Raw genomic sequence first — 18445 nt, 5'->3', positions numbered from 1 at the left:
AATCCTTGAAACAGAGTGGTCAGCTGCAAATGATGTATGCCACATTTTGTGTGTGTATCAAACTGTGTGTGTGAGGGATGGAGAAAACACACCAGTATGTATTGAGTACTTACAAGTCATAGTGTTGGTTCCATTTGGGGTCGAGTGTGTTTCTGACTGTGTCTGTGGAGTGGCACTGTCCTGAACCGTCCACTACCACCTTAGCAAAGGGGTCAGGTAGGCCTAGAACAGGTAATAAAATACAGTATTACACAGTCACACATATACATACACACACATACAGAGACTAAGGGCAATATAGTTTCAAAAAACAAAAAAAAACTCACAGAAATCACAATCCTTTTCTGTAGTTATTGCATTTATTATCTAATTGCACTGTTGTCTGAGCTGCCCTGTGTTAAATGTAGCACTGTGTTCTGGAGGAAGTATATTTTACTCCTCACTTAACACATCTATGGTGAGATAGTATAACAAAGCTAACTTTGCCATTTCAACCCACACTATGTACCGCAACATTTTTAATCTTTTGAGGTTTCTGAACAAGTTGGAACAGGCAAAAGGCTATGAAAAAAAGCCTATGAAAAACTGAGCACAATCTTTTTTCTTTTTTTTTTTAACACTTCCAAAAACAAACTTTTTGAGATCCAACAACAGATACTTGTATTAGGCTGATTTCAGGATAAAAAGCTGGATTTCTACCCTGAAATATGACTCCCACATTGTGATAGTTGCTTTATTATATATATATATATATATATATATATATATATACACACACACACACACACACACACACATACATACACACACGTATGTGGTAGTAGAGTGTTCAAGTAGTTTGAGCATCTTAAGTGAAGTGCTTCAATTAAAAACAGCTTATTTTAACAATTAATATTTTTAAAGAAGAAATATTAGATCAGTGTCATCTGGTACTCAGTTTACTAATTTAAACTACTTAAAAAGAGCTATTTAAGAAGAACATCAATTGCTCAAAATAAATAAAAATATAACACTGGCATACTGGGCTGAAACCCAGTCAGCTACTTTTTACTATGCAGTTTATACAGTTTCTATATGCTGTTTGTTATTGTTGTTTACATATTGTTTACATCTCAAAAACCGGTCTAAATCTTTTTTTAAAGGGAACTTGCAGTTGTTCAGTCTTCTAGAAGTAGTGATGACACCCACAGTATACTTGGAAAAACATAATTCATCATGATAACAATACATACTGTCATATTGCCCACTTATAACACAGACACAGACACTTTCTCTAAAACAGGTGCAGACTGTGCTATTATGGGACAGGTAAGCAGTAACTGGTGTTTAGGTGACTGACCTTAACAACCTGTTTCGACACAACACCCACAACCCAAACAACTCCAAACACACACACCCACCCAAAGATAGACAGACAGACAGGCAGACAGACAGACACACAGACGGCTCTCTTTAATTTCCCTCCAGACCGGCCAGTGTTTTTATTGGTGCACTGCTAAGTTTTGCAGCCGTGACGAGTGCACAGACATGCAATCTGCAGACTATCAGCCCTCAAACTACTGTTTTTTTTCTCTTCTCTTGCTTTTCTCCCCTATCTCCTTTTTCTTGGGTTATCTGATCACCTTTTTCGTCAGCCTGAACGTGTACTGTGTTGGGGCGCGAGAGAGACAGAGAGAGAGAGAGAGAGAGAGAGAGAGAGAGAACACGAGAGAGAGACTAGACAGAGACAGATTATAGTTGTGTGAATGTGTGTGTGCCTTGCACTCAGGGGCGCTTTATCTCCTCAAACTGACCCACATTTCTGGCGTCTCGCAGGGGAAGAATACTTATCTCACTCGGCGCGCTTCAAACAGACGGGACGACTCTAAAACACTGAGCTGATTTACATAGAGCTACAGAAATAGAGCACTCTCTCTGTCGCTCTCTGGGTTACTTACGAAAGAAGTCTTTCTTTGCCAGATTCTTCGCACACAGCACTGCAAGGGAAAGAGAGAGAGAGAAAAAAACATTTAATTTCATTGGCTAGCCAAGACACCAAAACAGGCTTTTATGACAGTACATCTAAAGCAGATCAAAATAAGTGACATTGTTAACAAGCATTCTAAAGAAAGCTTAATGCAGAGCCCCTGTTTGGTCCGTGAGGGTCAAAGTGTTTAATACAGTTCCAGTGATTAAAGCAAAGCTATAGAGAGACAGGTTTCTGATCTGGACGTCAGGGGGCTGTATTTTTAGGATCAAGGTGCTAAAATGGGTCAGGAAATGCGGAGAGTCATGCTCAGACTCTTACTGAGCACGACGCACTCGGATCAAGCAGACAAGCTTTAAAAATGCATCGTGAGCTGCGGAGAGCCGGTGGAATCTGCAGCCCGCAGCTGGCCTACATTCAGCTCCGCCAGGGCTTTAACAGCTCCACTCCTAAAGGACTCTGAAAACTTTAGAAGTCGAAAGCTTTTAATTTTGGCATCTCACAATGCTAGCATAGCCACGCTTACTAACTCACTAAGTCATTCAAATAAACATTACAGGAGACTGACCCAAAATGCATCAGCAACACTCACCTCTTAATAGTGCATTGTTTTGGTCTGATACTTACAAAAGCAGTGATGCAACGATTTTAAAGACCTTGGCTAAAACAAAAAACAAAAATTAGGACACACTGGGCCAAAGAACCAAACTGAAGACCCAAAAAACAAAAAAAACTGCTAACAAATAACAAAAATAATAAAACATTAAAAAATAATAAAATTACTAGAACAGTTGGACATCAAAGGCCATGATTTTCATTCTTTTTTTTAGCTCTACTTCGCCCTTTGGCACTGTCCTTTGTAAATTTTTTTTGAATCTCAAAATCTTCAGATGGTGTGCTAGCAAGGATTTTGCTTTTTGTCTCTGTTGTTTTGCAGTGTTCTGCATGACTTCGTGTTTTCAAGCAGTATCAAATCTGCAACAAAGAAGTTTTTGGTATCTCTTGATACTCAGCAGACATTAAAAACTGCTTGTCTAATTTAATGAAACCACAATATCGTTCCATGCAGCTGAAATGTGCTCACTGTTTGAACTTGTCTATGTGGACCAGCGCAGGAAAGTGAAGGTAACAAATAACATTTTTAATCACTGTTTCCTATTTTCATTACCATTAAAATTCTACCCATTTAATCTTTGTTTTGTGATGCCTTTCACCCCCACCTTTTAGCTGAAAAACAAAAGTGCCATGGGAAAATTCCAGTGGCCAAAATTTTGGAACATTCCTTGTCTTTAGATACTTGTAACACTGCATTATGTATTATTCTTTAAAGATTATTGAAATATCATATTTTGCAATAATCATGTCACAAAAGTCATATAAATGAGCCTGTTAGCAATCACTGAATGTTCTATTGTGTTCTGTGAGCATCTTGACCAATCACAAATGGATTTCTGTGGATGTTTTGATGAATCTGGGTTTTAACATGATTCAAACAAATTATTTTGGTCAAACCAAAGGAGGCCAATCGTTAACCGTATCACAATATCTGACAATGCACTACTCAGTAGAATGTGTTGCTGGAGCATTTTGGTTTCTATATCTTCTAAATTGCTATTTAGAATGATTATATGTTTGATTTTGAGTTTTAGTATACAGCATGGCACATCACAAACATAATATGAAACAATAAAAGTGGAACAAGGCAGTTTTTCCCTGTATCGTCCAGTCCTACCTACTTGCCATGCCAACATATCAAGAATGCATGTACAGTTGACTGGGTGCAGATCTCTCTTCAGTATTCCTGCATTTGGGAACACTTCAGCCCTCCTTTAATGCACTTGTGTAAGAAGCTTAAAAGGGTTTGTAGGCTCCCTTTATGTCTGAGGCTGCTCTGTCAGGTCTATTTGGTGGACTAAGGATATGAGGTTAAGGACTCTTCATTGAAGCACCCTTAATGAGTACCCTACACTCATCATTGAACCACACAGGGCTGCAGTCTCCATATGGTCACCATGCACCTTATACACACAGGAACATCTGACAACCACTTTAGGGAGAGGGGCAGGCAAAAAGAAAAGAGAAGGAAACACAAGATGAACAAATGACAGCTGTCTGGTTGCCTGGATGGAGGGGGGCACAAAAAGGAAGAATTCAAGCTGAGCAAAAAAGGGGAATGCCAAAGGGTGACGTGAGGCGTGAGCGAAGAAAGGGTGCTTGTCAGAAAGGCTGCCTTTGAGGTATTCAACCTAAACAAAATGAGAAGTCTGCCAGTTCTGAGAAATCAGAGACAGTAAAGAATAACAGACTGGAATGTGTGTGTGTATGTAGAGGTAAGGGGCTTGCACAACACTCTGGTGCAGGTGAGCAGCAGACTTTACTTAGCTAACCCAAACATACAAAGGTACGCCCTTATGGAGAAACGGTATACTCCTTCATTGATTCCGTCTGGTTCACACAGAGTTCTGTATTTCTACATGCAGGCACAATATCTGCTGGTGGTGGGTGATGACAATATATCACAATATTTCTACGACCTCCACAAACTTGGCACAATCATGATATACCAGGATTAGATATAAGATTTTGTACTTGCCACGCAGGCCAAAAAGCCAATTAATGTTGCGGCCAAAATGTGTTTATTATTTACACCTTGTATTTACAAATAACAAACATGCTTCAGTGCTAAAAAACAGTCAGGTGGTGCTCTGAAATCAAAAAAAAAAACCGGTAAGAACACAAGTTGCCAACAGTTGCCAAATTAAGACAAAATCTGATTGATGTAAACTGGATCTTGAGCAGGAGGTTGAAAAGTAGTGATATATCAATAAATATAAATTCAAGACACCTGGTAGAAACCAAAACAAAGGTTTAGGGATGAATCAATAACGATACTGGTATTTGGTATCAGCTTGGTACCATGCTCATTTACTCATACTCGTAAAAAATAAACCGATACATACATCTGACACCACCTACACCACGTGACGTAAGCCCAGTGCCCTGTTGCGCTAATGACTATACGACTTAAGCTGGCAGTGAACGAGTGTCTGCCTGCACAGAGAAGTGTTGCTGCTGCCATGTCGAACGCAGAGTCACTGGTCATTTTTAGCAGTCCACCTTGGCACATTCTCATCAAGAATACACTGTGCGATTTTAGCCTGTTTTCAAACACACACAAACACAATCACAACCACTTCCCCAATATGGGTGAAAATTCAACACTGGCAGACTTAAAGCCTGTGTCACTCTGTTTGACTGAGTAAAATTACAAGGTATAAATGTTAATACCGTGATTTTTTAAAATGTCTTTGTGAAATAGGCTGCAGAGAGACCGTATTTTACTACCCTTAATACATCACCTCCTGGTTTTAATTCAGTGCACAGTGTGTTAAGTTAGTAAAGCTGCTGTAGCTCAGTTTCTCAGTGTATTTGCTCAGTACTTGGACATGCAGAGTGATATTTTGAGTTAAACAGCTTTAATGGAAATTGTTCATAGACAGAGATTTCTGTGTCTCATGTAGTCTGAACATAATCGTTTGTCAGTATGTTATGGTCTATTTAAATGTACAGCATGACTCAACAATAAACAAGATTTCTAAAATCGCATAGTGTATGCCTGGCTTTAGAGGACATTTAACTAAACGCTCAACCATCCAATCAAAAGACTCCAACAAGATGTGAAACTCGACAAGTGAGCTCCTTGGATTAGTCTCAGATGTGATTCCTGCTGTCACTGTGCTACAGAGACTGTTCTTGAAAGGATCAAAACTTAATATGCTCTTTACTTACAGCTGTACAGTAGCGCTTTTCTGATGTGGTACATAACCCACTTTTCTCCACCGCAATGCTTCTCGATTTAAAGTTACTAATGCAGCATAGCTAGCTTAATCATTTATAAAATCAGCCACAATTTCATGTTTTAATTTAAAGGTACGCTGCACTCATTTATAATAACAAGTACTAAATTCTAAATAAGTTACTCATTACGTTATTAATATCAGCAAATACTAAAAAAAAAAAAAAAGCACGTACTAGTACTCGGTATGAAAAATAAGGTATTGATGCATCAAAGGTTGCTTGTTTGTGCTTTTTTATTTACAATTATTTATTTTTATGTTTCATTATTTTTTGTAATTACGCTTTTGTAAAAAACTTAATATAAACCCACAAGGCTCTTATTATAAATAAAATCTTCTTTCAATAAGACAAAACTAAGCTAACATACAATAAAAATGGTTGACGTTTAATAAACTCGCTAAAATGATTATAGTATGTAGGCTACAGAATGTACCACAAAATCCAGTGGTCTCACACAGTAATGCAACAGAATTAAAATTCTTGTCTTAAATCAAAACCGAAATTTAAGACACCCTGGACCAAAAAAAAAAAATCGAAAACCAAAAAGGGCTGACAGTAAATAAAAACAGTTTACATACAAAAACTTATTAAAATTCTTATTAAACAATATGTGCCTACACAACACAAATGTCCTTAACAACACAGAATGACTGGTCATCAAAGGCATAAATTTCTTTTTTTTAGGTTTTTAGTTTAGAAACTGAGGCTACAGATTGTGTCTGCATCCTAGAAAGCACTTTCTTTTCTGTTGCTGCTGTTTTCTTGTGTTCTGCCTTGTATGTCAGTATTAGAAAAGTACTTGAGCATCGTGCCCTCTTGACCCCCGAAATTAACAGCGATTATAAAATAACGTCCCTCACAGAAACCAGGAAACAGCTCCATGCAATTGTTCCCCCCCCACTGTTGTTCTGCTACTGCTCAAACCATTTGAAAGTGTCTGAGTTGAATGGCACAAGAGAGTGAAGGGAACAAAGTGTTCTTAATCACTGCTTCTCATTTTCATTCAGCACTTGTGCTGTGTTTGTTGTGATAAAGGTCCTGTTTCATCTGGGGTTTTTTCCAGCCAAAATGTTTGGCCTTTTTTCCTTTCAGTTTAAAAACCAGAAGTGCCCATTTTTGCCCATTTAAGGCAATGTTGATTCCTGATATTTCAAATGACAAGAAAATGTTTATATCTCCTTAAAATAAAAAAATGATCCTTGTAAAACCAAATAGAGAGTAGCAGCTTGTAACTGAACAGTTCTTTTCTTCACTGCACAAATGATAGCTGTTCAGCCCCAGTAGCTTTGTTGACGTCCTGCACATACAGGAGAATTTATGAGTTTGTTTACACCCGCATTAACAGATGTTTCATGTCTGCTTTGTGTCTACATATATTTTATCTGGAATCTATTTACACTATTCACTAAAATGTGTCCTCAGTGGGACCAACTGAGATCCAATTTTGCCTTTTAACACATTCATCATTTCCACTCTTACACTTGTGTTGGATGAGGTCTGGGGGTGCTTACACCTGGCTTTTCATGCAGTCAAGAGAATTATGAATGTGATCCAATCACCAAAAATAAAAATTGATGAAAAGTGTACACAGTCTGTGTTTTTCAGGTGGTGAAAAAGGCTGCTGGTGTTTCCACTTTCGTCTAATACACTGCAACAACATAATGGTGTCCATGATATAGTAAAATAAACAGCGTCATGTTGGTGATCAGTTTTACACCAGCAGCCAGTCCTTCTATCTACTGATGGAAAAAAGGTCTCATATGATATAACACACTGTGTGAATGAATGCAACAAGGAATTCACGGGAAACAATACGCCTAGCCTCTTACCACACGTCAACCTCACATACACAAAAAACCTACTCCTACATGGGCCTCAAAGGCACTCTCATTCTGATTCATTCTGAGCACGTGAACTGGTCGATTCCACACCCACACATGAACACTCTGGCTTTCTAATTGACACGGTACAGAGCAATGGGAGGCATTTAAAGATGGTGTGGGGAAAGCACATCAGGACGCTCTGGAAGACGAGAGGAAGAGAGAAAAGGAGGGAGGGAGGGAGGAGGAGAGGATGTATGAAGGAGCGTATATGCTCGCTTCACAGGCTAGGAAGAATTTCTCTCCATAAACATCCCTGGGAATGTGTAACGTTCCAGTGAAACCCACCTCATCACTCAAGCATCTGGAATGCATCTTTCTCTCTCTCTCTCTGCGAATGCCAGTCACGCCACACACACACACACACACACACACACACACACACACGTACACGCAGCCCCTGAGTGGGTCTCCAGCACCTAGCTCTTTACTTTGTATGTTCCATTAATTATTCACAGGCTGCATGTGTGTGGGGAGGGAGAACAGGTGAGCAGGCCTTTGGCATTCTCAAAGAATGCTCCATTTTTACACTCACGCTCCGCTCAAAAGAAAACACCACACAGCCCAAAGACAGCAATGAAAAGGGGGTAGGGGGTTTGTTGGTGAAACTGGGTCACTGAAGACAGAATCAAAGTGCTGGTATTTTGGATCCTACTGGAGTCTTTGAAGCTGCTCTTCTAGGCTGACTCAAGATCAGTCTCACTATTTAAGGAGCCCATACCCCACATTTTTCCTGTATTTTATTTTTTCCCCTAAAGGCCACCTATGCCATCAGTATCATATAATTTCTACATTATTTTATTTTTTTTAACATGACCAACCTCTCTTTATCTTTTAGAAGTGTTTCCCAACCCTAGTGCTGAAAGCACACTGCCCAGCACATTTTAGTGCTTTCTCTGCTCTCATCACACCAGATTCAACTAATCAGCTGATTAATTACCCTTTATTGAGTTAAAATGAGTGTGTTTTAATGGTATAAGCACTCATCAGCAGCGTTGGGAAATATAGCCTTAGAATCTGGAAAAGGGGAACACCATTTCCACTGTGCAGGGGAATCTCAAGCAGCTGTAACTAGACAACACAGAGGAACTCTGTGTGAAAGAAAGAGTTTAACTGAACATCTCTATCAATAAATAGAAACTGACTGCCACAAAAAAGCACAATTTGTGTAAAGCTAACATGAGACCAATCATTTCCATTCATTGTTACCAAAAGGGCTGTCATTATTGCAAACATTAGTGAGGGAGAATAAGCTACTAATTATTTTGATGTTTAATCAATTTACAATAATGTCACAATATTTTACATATAAAATTCACATCATGCATTGTCTAAACTGCCAATTGCACAATGCTGATTTATTGAGAAAACAAAGGAAAGCAGGGCACAATCCTATGTAGTTTTTTTGCTAAATATTTAAAAAAAAAAAAAATTGTTTTACAGGTTTTAGTGGCTCGTATTGTGTTTTGATACAAGCAACCTACAAATCTCTGCAAATGAAAATAAAAAAAAAACTTTGTTTTCAGCACCTACTGTTTGTGAACAATTTTAAAAGCAGTGCAAGGCCAAAAATTACAATTTCCCCATCGGTGGGTTGAATGTAACAGACTGAGTAACTAGTTGTAATAGACGCTAAAAAGTCTACAGTACGTTTCTGATGAACCTGTAAATGAAATGTTCCACAGAATTCACTGTTGAGAGTTTTTACTCTAAACAGTTAAGGCTGATTAAAATAACATAGGTGTGAATTTTTATACACACAACTTAGTGACTGAAAAACAACTATAATGAAAAAAAATATTGTATAGTGAATAATAAAAAAAAAACTAATTCCTGTCAAAATTCACAGATGATGTTGCTAGGGGAAGTTAGCATTTTTGCCCAAACTATTCCTCACAGGTTTAATATTTAATCAAATGTTTCATGTGTGGAATAACAAATAAACGGCTTTCTTTGTCAAACAACATGAGGCCTGTTTACAGAAGTCTTAGTGTTCTGCTAAGTATTGTGTCTAAATTAAGTGCAATTCCTCTGCAAGAGTTTCATGCCAACAGCTCTGCATGGGCTCAGTCTGTTGTGGACTTTCTCACATTGGATACTGAAAAACCCTAAGCATTTGTCTCCAAGTCTGTCACTTCCCTTGCTGCAAGACTGGTTGCTATATTCTCACTAACCAGTCTGCCAATGCACTCAGACCATCTGACATTTCCATATGTACTGAGATTGTGGGTAGGCCTGCTCATTGGCAAGTTTCCTTTAGGCATGTTTTCCAACTTGTTACGATCAAGAAGATCCATCTAAATAGCCTTGCACATGCGCTCTCTTCTTCACAGACACCATAACCAGAAGATGCCTGACTGGTCAGTGACAGCAGACCATACTACATATGTACAAACTACACAAGCCCCCAGACTAACACACAAAACCAATTTTTTTTTTTTTCAGAAACACACATTTCAGGTTGGTGGACAGGTCTGCCTCCTGTCCTGTCCAAAAATGCAAAAATGTAAAAATGTGTGGGATTTGTGTGTTTTTTTCCCCTTTGTCCCTGAGGCCTAAATTAAGACTTTTGAGCAGCCAACTCAGATAGAGTGAACATGAATGTGTCTGTGTGAGTGGAGGAGAGCAGTCTGACGCCAGGAAGGCAAGCGGTCAGGGGCAAAAGCGGGCTTCCCCTGGATGACCGCGAGCCACAGCCACGACGGGGACCTTGAGCTGGATAAAGCTTAGTGTGTGCGGATATTCAGGCAAGTCAGAACTGTCTATGTTACAAACGGCGTCACATGGCTGTGACTTTTACTGTTTATCGGCGTCAGAAATACTAAACATTCTGAAAGGTCTGTTGGATCCCCTAGTAAGCGCCAAGCCCACCAAAGCCGGCATGAAAGGTCCTATTTAAGAGAGGAAAAAGGCCATTTCAAAAGGAAGTTTGGCATTTCCTTCCAAAGAATCATATAGCCGCCCAGGCACAACTCAAAATGTAACGACCCGGTAGAATGGTGCCGTCAGTCTGGTATTTTCCCGCTGGTACGTGGTGCCAGGAGAGATTTCCCGCCCTACTCAATTTCCCAGTGAAACTGTGGCTGGTGTCGGGAGTCCCTGTCTATCTTGAGCCGTGCTGCTCCCTGTGAGCTTCCTCATGCTGTCTCATCACAGCGAGAAGAAGCGAGAGCGCGCTTGAGGGAGGCGTGAAGTCTCAGGGAGGGAGAGGAAAATGTGTGTGGAGGGGTACTGAGGCCAACAAGCATGAAATGAAAGTAAGAGCTCAGGAAATAAAGGCAGGAAAATAGTACGGCATTAAAGTGGTGGCTAAGACTTTGACATATGTGTGTCAAAACTGAATCTGACAGTCAATCTCCAGCCAGTATTTAGAAGCTTCTTTTAGGGAACTAATTATTTCTCAAGGGCTCCGTCTTCATGGTAGACAAGCAACAGCGCATTTTCATTTCAAATGCATTTCCACTATGTTCTATCCCGGTATGAAACTGAGTCAATGTTCTAAATGAGGCAACTTGACCGCTTCAACTTTTCACATAAAATGCAAGGTGCCCAGTGCACAAAAACAACAAACAAAACATCTCCCCATTTGAAAACAACTGGAAATAATTGTGTGTCCATAAAATACACATACATTGTGAACTTAGTGGGGTGTCCAAAAGTACTCCATAATGCTTAATACTGAACTAATGAAGACAACTGTTTATTCAGCCAAGTTTATAAAAACACAAGGGCCCCCCAACTATCAGAGAGTTATTTTTAAATAGACACTAAAGTAAAACTAAAACAAAGGAAATACTTATTACAAGCTTCAAACACTTTAAGACAACATTTTCACAATGCATGTCATAATATTTTTTGACATCTGATAAGTAAAAAACAAAGTAGTGCCACATTTAAAAATATTGAACTATAAAACCAATGATATGGAATCTATAGTTTACATACTGTGCTGCACTAAATCCCAAAAAGCACATTACCTTCCAAAAACTCTTGTGCACACACACAAAACAAACAGGTGAGAGTATGTTGTCAGTGGAAAACATTTCATAGCTTTAATATCCCTTAACGCTTTAATCAAGATCAAGAGAAAATGTGAAAGGAAACACATTTAGCTAAACTCCACTGCCACACACTTCTATCTAAATGATAAACCTACAATACATCTCCCAGTGCAGAACCTAACTGAAACACATTAGAATCATTATGGGCACAAAAACATATTAAGCCAACACCGCAGCTTTCCATTTTCTCACTCTAACTCTCCATCTTATAGAAAAAAAACAGTAAGTGCAATGGCATCAAAGTTTATCAGTCATCGTTCTTCTGGGTCGTCAGAAAGATTTTCTTATGAATGATGGAGTTTGTGGGAAAGGGTCGGTGATGACAAGAATCTTCCCTGAAAACAGAAAACATGGCAGCTTGAACCTGTGGGGCAGTGTTGTAAATCTGCTTTCATTGGTCACGGTGTTTTCTCATGACTCCATACTGAACAACAGCTTACATGCTTGCTACAAACACATGCAGGCCCTCACACAATCACACCGCTACAAGACCAGTGATGGGAGGATGCTGGCAACACTAATTTGGCAAGTGAGGATAGAGTGACGTGGAGAAAGCAGTAACATCTAGGACATGCTGAAGCATGGATGACCCGTTTTGAAAATGGCTAGAACTATTACATGAACCTGACATACAACAATAGATCAAGAGTCAACTATAAAGCAATGCTGTACAGTTATAAAACTATACAGCACTACCTGAAGAAAAAAGAACCACAAATATGTGAGCAGGTTCAAAGAAACACAGGACATATTTTAAAATGAGCTGAAGAAAACATGAACCTGACACAAAACAATATTTGAAAGGTTTACACCATCATTTGTTATTATCTTTTGTTATATCTTATGTTCCTCCAAATCTAGTAACCCCACAGACCAGGAAGGAGTCAGGGTTCTTTGATTTCTGAATAAGTGAAATGGAAAAACTGAATTTTATGTTGCCCTGCACAAAAGCTTTCTTCACTAAAAAATAAATAGAGTCATCGCTGTCAAGGTCCCCTAGTCTGCAATTCAATGAATAGGCACAACCTTCACTCCGACAAATGTCCTGAAAAACTAACTGTAACCCAGCGCATCTCAGTCAGTCAGAAGTACAGAATTGTCATGGCAACGGCAGGCTTGAGAAGCGGCTGGGGAAGAAGAGAGAGGCCTCTGTGTGTGTTGGTATGTTTCTCATTCAGTGCGTGATGCCGTTCACCATGCCAAGTCTGCAAGAGCTGACTGACAGGACGCACTCAGTTCAAGCAAGCAGTGAGAAAGTGACAGAAAGAAAGAACAGAAAGAAAGAACAGTGATGTCATTAAAGATGACAGTGGCTGTGGAGGGGGATTTTTTTTGGACACTAACAGAGAAACTGTGTTCTTTTTGTATACTTCTTAAAAAGGCAAACTGGCTTACTTAGTCACGTTCTTGGATGAATGGAGATTTGTTACAGAGATTCGTTTACACAAACCAGTCAGGGGATTTCCAAGTATAACATATCACGGACCCCCCAATGCCCTTCTTTACACCTACAACAAGGACTCTGCCTTCATTTTTAAAGCAAATATAGAACATTATGATCCAATGTCTACCGTTACCATAAACTAAAAAAATTATTTCGATTATACGATTATTATTATTTGGGGTTTGTTTTATCCATCTCCATCACCAACTGTATCGCTCAAGAACACAACCAAGCTACAAAGCAGTAACACAGGAAGAAGAAATCATGTTTTTCATGAAAAACTCAAAGCTGTGAACCAGGTCATTCTCTCAATAAAATACAGAAACCTCTGTGAATCCAGCCCCTGCAGGTTGTTTTAGGATATCTGCTCCTTCAATCACTATACAGCATTGTATACCCCGAGGCACTGTGTGTGAATAAAGTTCTTTGGTGACTTGCTTCCATGAATACTGATTTCCATCTCAGTACTGACTGCCTGGGCCAACGTATTTAGTACTGAAAAGTAATTTATCCATTCCAACGTCTTATGCAAGGCTCTGCACTGCCAGCTTCATCTGAGGTCTGATGCAGACAGTAAAAGAGAATTGCAATATGTTACTGCTGAAGTGCAAACAACACAACAGTGTGCTATAATACTTGTCAGTGGGTTACAGGAGAAAAACAACAATATGCTACAAACTACATGAGTAGTTGAATGATAAATCTTCATACACAGGATAGGATTACGCCGTTTTCTACAGATTGTTGTATTTTTCTGTTTGATGTTATTCGGTTCATAAATCATACCAAATCACAGCATATTTGCAGCTCTCTGATTCTGAAAACATTGCCTTCACTGGAGTATCGGTATCTGGCTGTTACTAGCAGAAAACGCTAGCTTGGACATAAGCTAAAATTTCGAGGAACAAATCTGATCCGATTCTGTGACAAACCCAGCCTGAAAAATATCCCAGAATTGCTTGTTGTGCAACATAAAGAGACATAAAGCAGGCCACATAACAACAGTGACCACAAGTACCCTAACAGTAACACAAGAAGAACCAGTAGTTGGCTAAGTGTGACATTAGCATCACAAATCTTTTATTTTAAACAGTACAATTTTGCACACATTTGCACTATTTTAAAGTTATTTTTATAAAAGCATAAGTTAATAAAAAATATCTTTTGCATAAATCATGTTTGTGTATTACCTACAGATAGAGAATAAACTGATATTAGCAGACTGCTTAAAAACAACTACTAGCACTGGACAGGTGTTTTGATTTGATGACGTATTTATTTTATTTAAGAGAGCAGAACATTTAGGCTATGAAGGGGCTACCAATGCTAAAAAGATATCCATTTGATTCATTTACTTCATTTGTAAGCCTACACAAATAAATAATCTACATCTTTCTAACGCTAATCGAGGTACACGTAATCCCAATTTCTACATTTTCTAAATGTGTATCGACACTGGCCCACTATAACCGTATTTGTGGATCCCTAATATTACTTTCTGTAGTGGAGAGGTAGGTAGAGATTAAGCAAGGTACTTTTAGGTGGCCATCTCAATAAAAACACTTCTGTTAAACATGGCTAATTTTAAAACATACTGTGCTGGTATTGGAATCAACCGATACCTAAGGTTTCAGCATCAGTATGACTGGTCAATATAAGAAAAGTGAAAGTGATATTGCACCATCTCTAATGCACTTTTTCAAAAAGGTACTGAAAGACTGGACAAACATTCAGCCCATCTCATATCTCTGGTCTCAGTCAGAGCAGAGTCACGACAGACCTTGAGAGGTTAAACATCTACCAGTGAGACCAAATAGGGCCCCCATATGTTCTCTCTCTCATGCACGCACGCAATGGTGACATGAGAGATGATAGTCCTTGTGGAAAACCGGTTCACACGGTGCTCTGGGGTACACACTGCGGGGTTAGTGGTTAGCTGTCTGCTCCAGGCTGTGCAACTTAAGCAAGGATGTGGGGGTGTGAGAGAGCCTGGCCAGAAAAGGCAAAACTTTCCCAGCTCATTAAAACTTTGTATACAAATCATAATGGAGTTTGTGATGGAAGTCAGGTCTATATGTTTTCCTCCATGAAAAGACTGGCCTCTGCGGTTAAATTTCAAAGTGTCAGCAGCCTCCAATTCAAGCCATGACATGACTAACAAGGTACATGTTCACTAACAAGAACAGATATTTTCTTATTTTAGCTGGAAACTGCCTTCACAGATTATTTTAACACATCACCATGGCCTATGAGAGAGTTTTTCAACCTAATGTCTGTCTGCTGTTCCACAGAGTTATTATGGACAGTTTGCAAGTGAGAGAGCCTTAAGCGTAAAGAAGAAAACTGATTTGATGCTTCACTTTGACTTCCACTGCAATCATGCTTCAAGTCAATGACTGTTTCTGTGTTATAGAGGGAAACTTGTAATCAATCGTATGCTACACATGCAGCAGACCTTGATCGTGACCTTGCTGAAAATTCTATGTTTAAAGTTTTTGATCAGCCCATATCCTGCTTTCATACTGTCCAGTTCAGGCACTCCAAACAGACTGAGGTATCTCTCTGGAATGCTGCCCCTCCCCTCCTCCTGTCCACAGCCTGGCCCAGCCCTGCCTGCCTCTGGACGTGTTTTGACTCCAGCTCCAGGACTGCACGCTCTCATTTGTGGCATTGTTCTTCTATAAACAAAAGTCTTCCTCCCCCCCTCACCACTCTTCCCTACTCGGCGTCTTAAAACAGCAAGTGATGGAATAGAAGGGGGAAAGAGAGAGAGAGAGAGAGAGAGAGAGAGAGAGAGAGAGAGAGAGAGAGAGAGAGAGAGAGAGAGAGAGAGAGAGAGAGAGAGAGTTATTGGAGTACCGGGTCTAATCTAGAGTTTGCTTCCTCTTCCAGTCTACTCTGATTCTCCTCCTTCTTTAAAGCCTTTCCTTCCCACCCTTTCTGTCATTCATTAGCTGGGGTTGTTGACTCTGAACATCCTGTCTGTCTGAGGTCACATCTGACTCAGGACAGATGCTTATCTGAACCGGATTCGTGTGGCGACACAGAGGAACAGGAGCTAACTGACAGACCAGGAGCCGAGAAATTGGGACATTTTAAGATTCTCAGGGAAGTTGCTAAAAGCCGAAGCTTAAGTATGAGTTATTCTCGTTTCACTTCCATCTTCAGATTCTGGAGCTTCCTTTTAAACAGCGGACAGATCTCCAGTCTGTTTTACTTGGTTTTTGTATGGCACCTGGCCTCAATTGAAAGTTTGAGAGGTATTCCACCACCCCACCTCCTCCCCCCACTCTACTACAAATATGAGCCCACCTCCACATATCTGTGATTCATAGGAAACTTTTTTTGTGTGGGTAGTCTTATCTGTAACTACTGGCTTATTATAATGAATGCTAGTGGGCTTACATGTAATCGTAAAAGCATGCTGAAATAGACTGTGAGTCACTGTGGGCTTTCTGGAGGCTGAAGAAACATATTGGAGAAACCTTTTCCTAGGGCTGGGCAATATGTTAACATATATCGTTATCAAGATAAATTACATCACAATACAATACAATATGTTTTTCTGAACATATCGTGCACATCACTAGTATTTGTAGAACACTGACCAAGCACATGTTTCACTATAAAGGGAGCAAAATTAGTCCCATTCAGCTGGATTTAGGGCAACACAATACACCAAATACTGAATAAAAAATTAACTGTATTCATAGTTTTTGATATTTTACTTTTTTTTAAATGTAGCACTACTTTTTTCTGTTGTAACTGATCAGATATCTGAAAAAAAACAGTGACTTATCATATATTGTGAAAATTTTGCAAGAAAGTATCGCACTATGATACTTCTACCTCTTCCAATATTTTGAGTCCCCTCACTTGTTTTAATTGCCTACCTGGTCTTTGACATCACCAATTCCGGGGCATTTGCCTTCAGCTGTAGTTTTAGAAATAGGCAGACTAAAAGCAAGGATGAAGGACCAACTTCTAACCAAGGCAAACCCTGAAGTAAATGAACATGGCAGATTCCTGTTGTATTTCAGGTCAACCTTAATCTAGTGATCAGTCAAGCACAGAAGAGTTCTCTCACTCTCTCCATTCTTGAGGGGAAGCCCCTTTGCACTGGCCATTGGAAATAAAGGGAAAGTGGTGGTAAAGACACCCAGCCACAAAACACACAGCTGTAGTGGGTTCCCATGACAAACCTCCATAAACAAAAGGAATAACTGGAAGAAGCGGTCTCACAAAGTCTATAAGGGAAGTCAAAGTTAAATTCAAGATGCATGATGCATTCAAAACATGTATTTCTGAGAACCTACCAAGCCTTCTTTTTTAAACTGTTCTAGAGGTAGAGGTGCTGTACAGGGAAAAGAGGCTTCACACCAGACTGAAAGCAAATTAAGAACCTGTAGGGTTGGGTAACGTTTCTTATTGGGCTGTTCTATCAGGGTATGGATCTGTCAAGATCTGATAAGGGACCAATGTGAAGATTGGACAAGGAACAAGGTCACATAATGATGATTTCCTGGTATAAAGATAAGCAAGCCCCAAGCCTCCACTCTGGACTCGTACATTACATAGGAGAAAAGTAGTGCTGAGAAAATAACGCCTCAAATGGTATGCCTGTTTTATTTCATTTGATTCATCATCATATTTTGCTCACTTTTTTCAAGAAGTGCACTTGCAATTGGCTGCTAGACTTTGAGTGAAGGAAGCTGGTCTCTGAGCAGAACTTAAAGAACAAGGTACTGAAGGGGTCTCTAAGCACATTTTGGCTCTTCAGACTAATATGATGTAATGGAGTAGAGCTGTAGAGGAATGGGAGTTCACTAATCTCTTTAGCAGAGACAGAAGGTTTGGTGAGCTTAGCGAAGTTAACGGCAAGACACATTCCTCCGCTTAAGGAGGACCATTTTAAACGGTTTAGACTTCATCGTATACCACAATTTCCCCATCATTCTTTTTAACAAACAACCATAAAACACTAGTACATACTAATTTTTATATATGTTAACCCCTTAAAAGGCCAGGGCCCTCCAAAGTTTTATTTCACACTTCTATAACCTAAGAATAGCTCACAAAGTTTGCATTGAAATGCATTGTAGTTACTGAATAATAAGCCAAAGTATGTAGTAAGCCTTGGATTTTAAGGCCCAAGTGAAAACAAAAAAATATGTCACTTAAGCAAGAAGTCATTTAGTCTTCAGTCTTCCTTTTTTCACAACTACAATACAATTGT

The 18445-nt window shown here is 39.4% G+C and overlaps 1 protein-coding gene across 1 annotated transcript in view; it reads right to left on the bottom strand.

The window, feature by feature from the left end:
* The window catches only part of smurf2 (SMAD specific E3 ubiquitin protein ligase 2), a 59520-nt gene that overhangs the window by 32254 nt on the left and 8821 nt on the right, over positions 1-18445 (bottom strand). Inside the window, exons 2-3 of the mRNA XM_036589577.1 lie at positions 1938-1976; positions 114-222 (exon numbers count right to left, since the gene is read on the bottom strand). Of these exons, the coding sequence (XP_036445470.1) occupies positions 114-222; positions 1938-1976 (148 nt within the window). The remainder of the gene's footprint in view (positions 1-113; positions 223-1937; positions 1977-18445) is intronic.

This window comes from Colossoma macropomum, unplaced genomic scaffold (genome assembly GCF_904425465.1).
Source record: "Colossoma macropomum unplaced genomic scaffold, Colossoma_macropomum, whole genome shotgun sequence".
Lineage (NCBI taxonomy): Eukaryota > Metazoa > Chordata > Actinopteri > Characiformes > Serrasalmidae > Colossoma > Colossoma macropomum.
The sequence above is the reverse complement of the archived record's forward strand: the minus strand, read 5'-3'. Positions and strand labels throughout refer to the sequence as shown.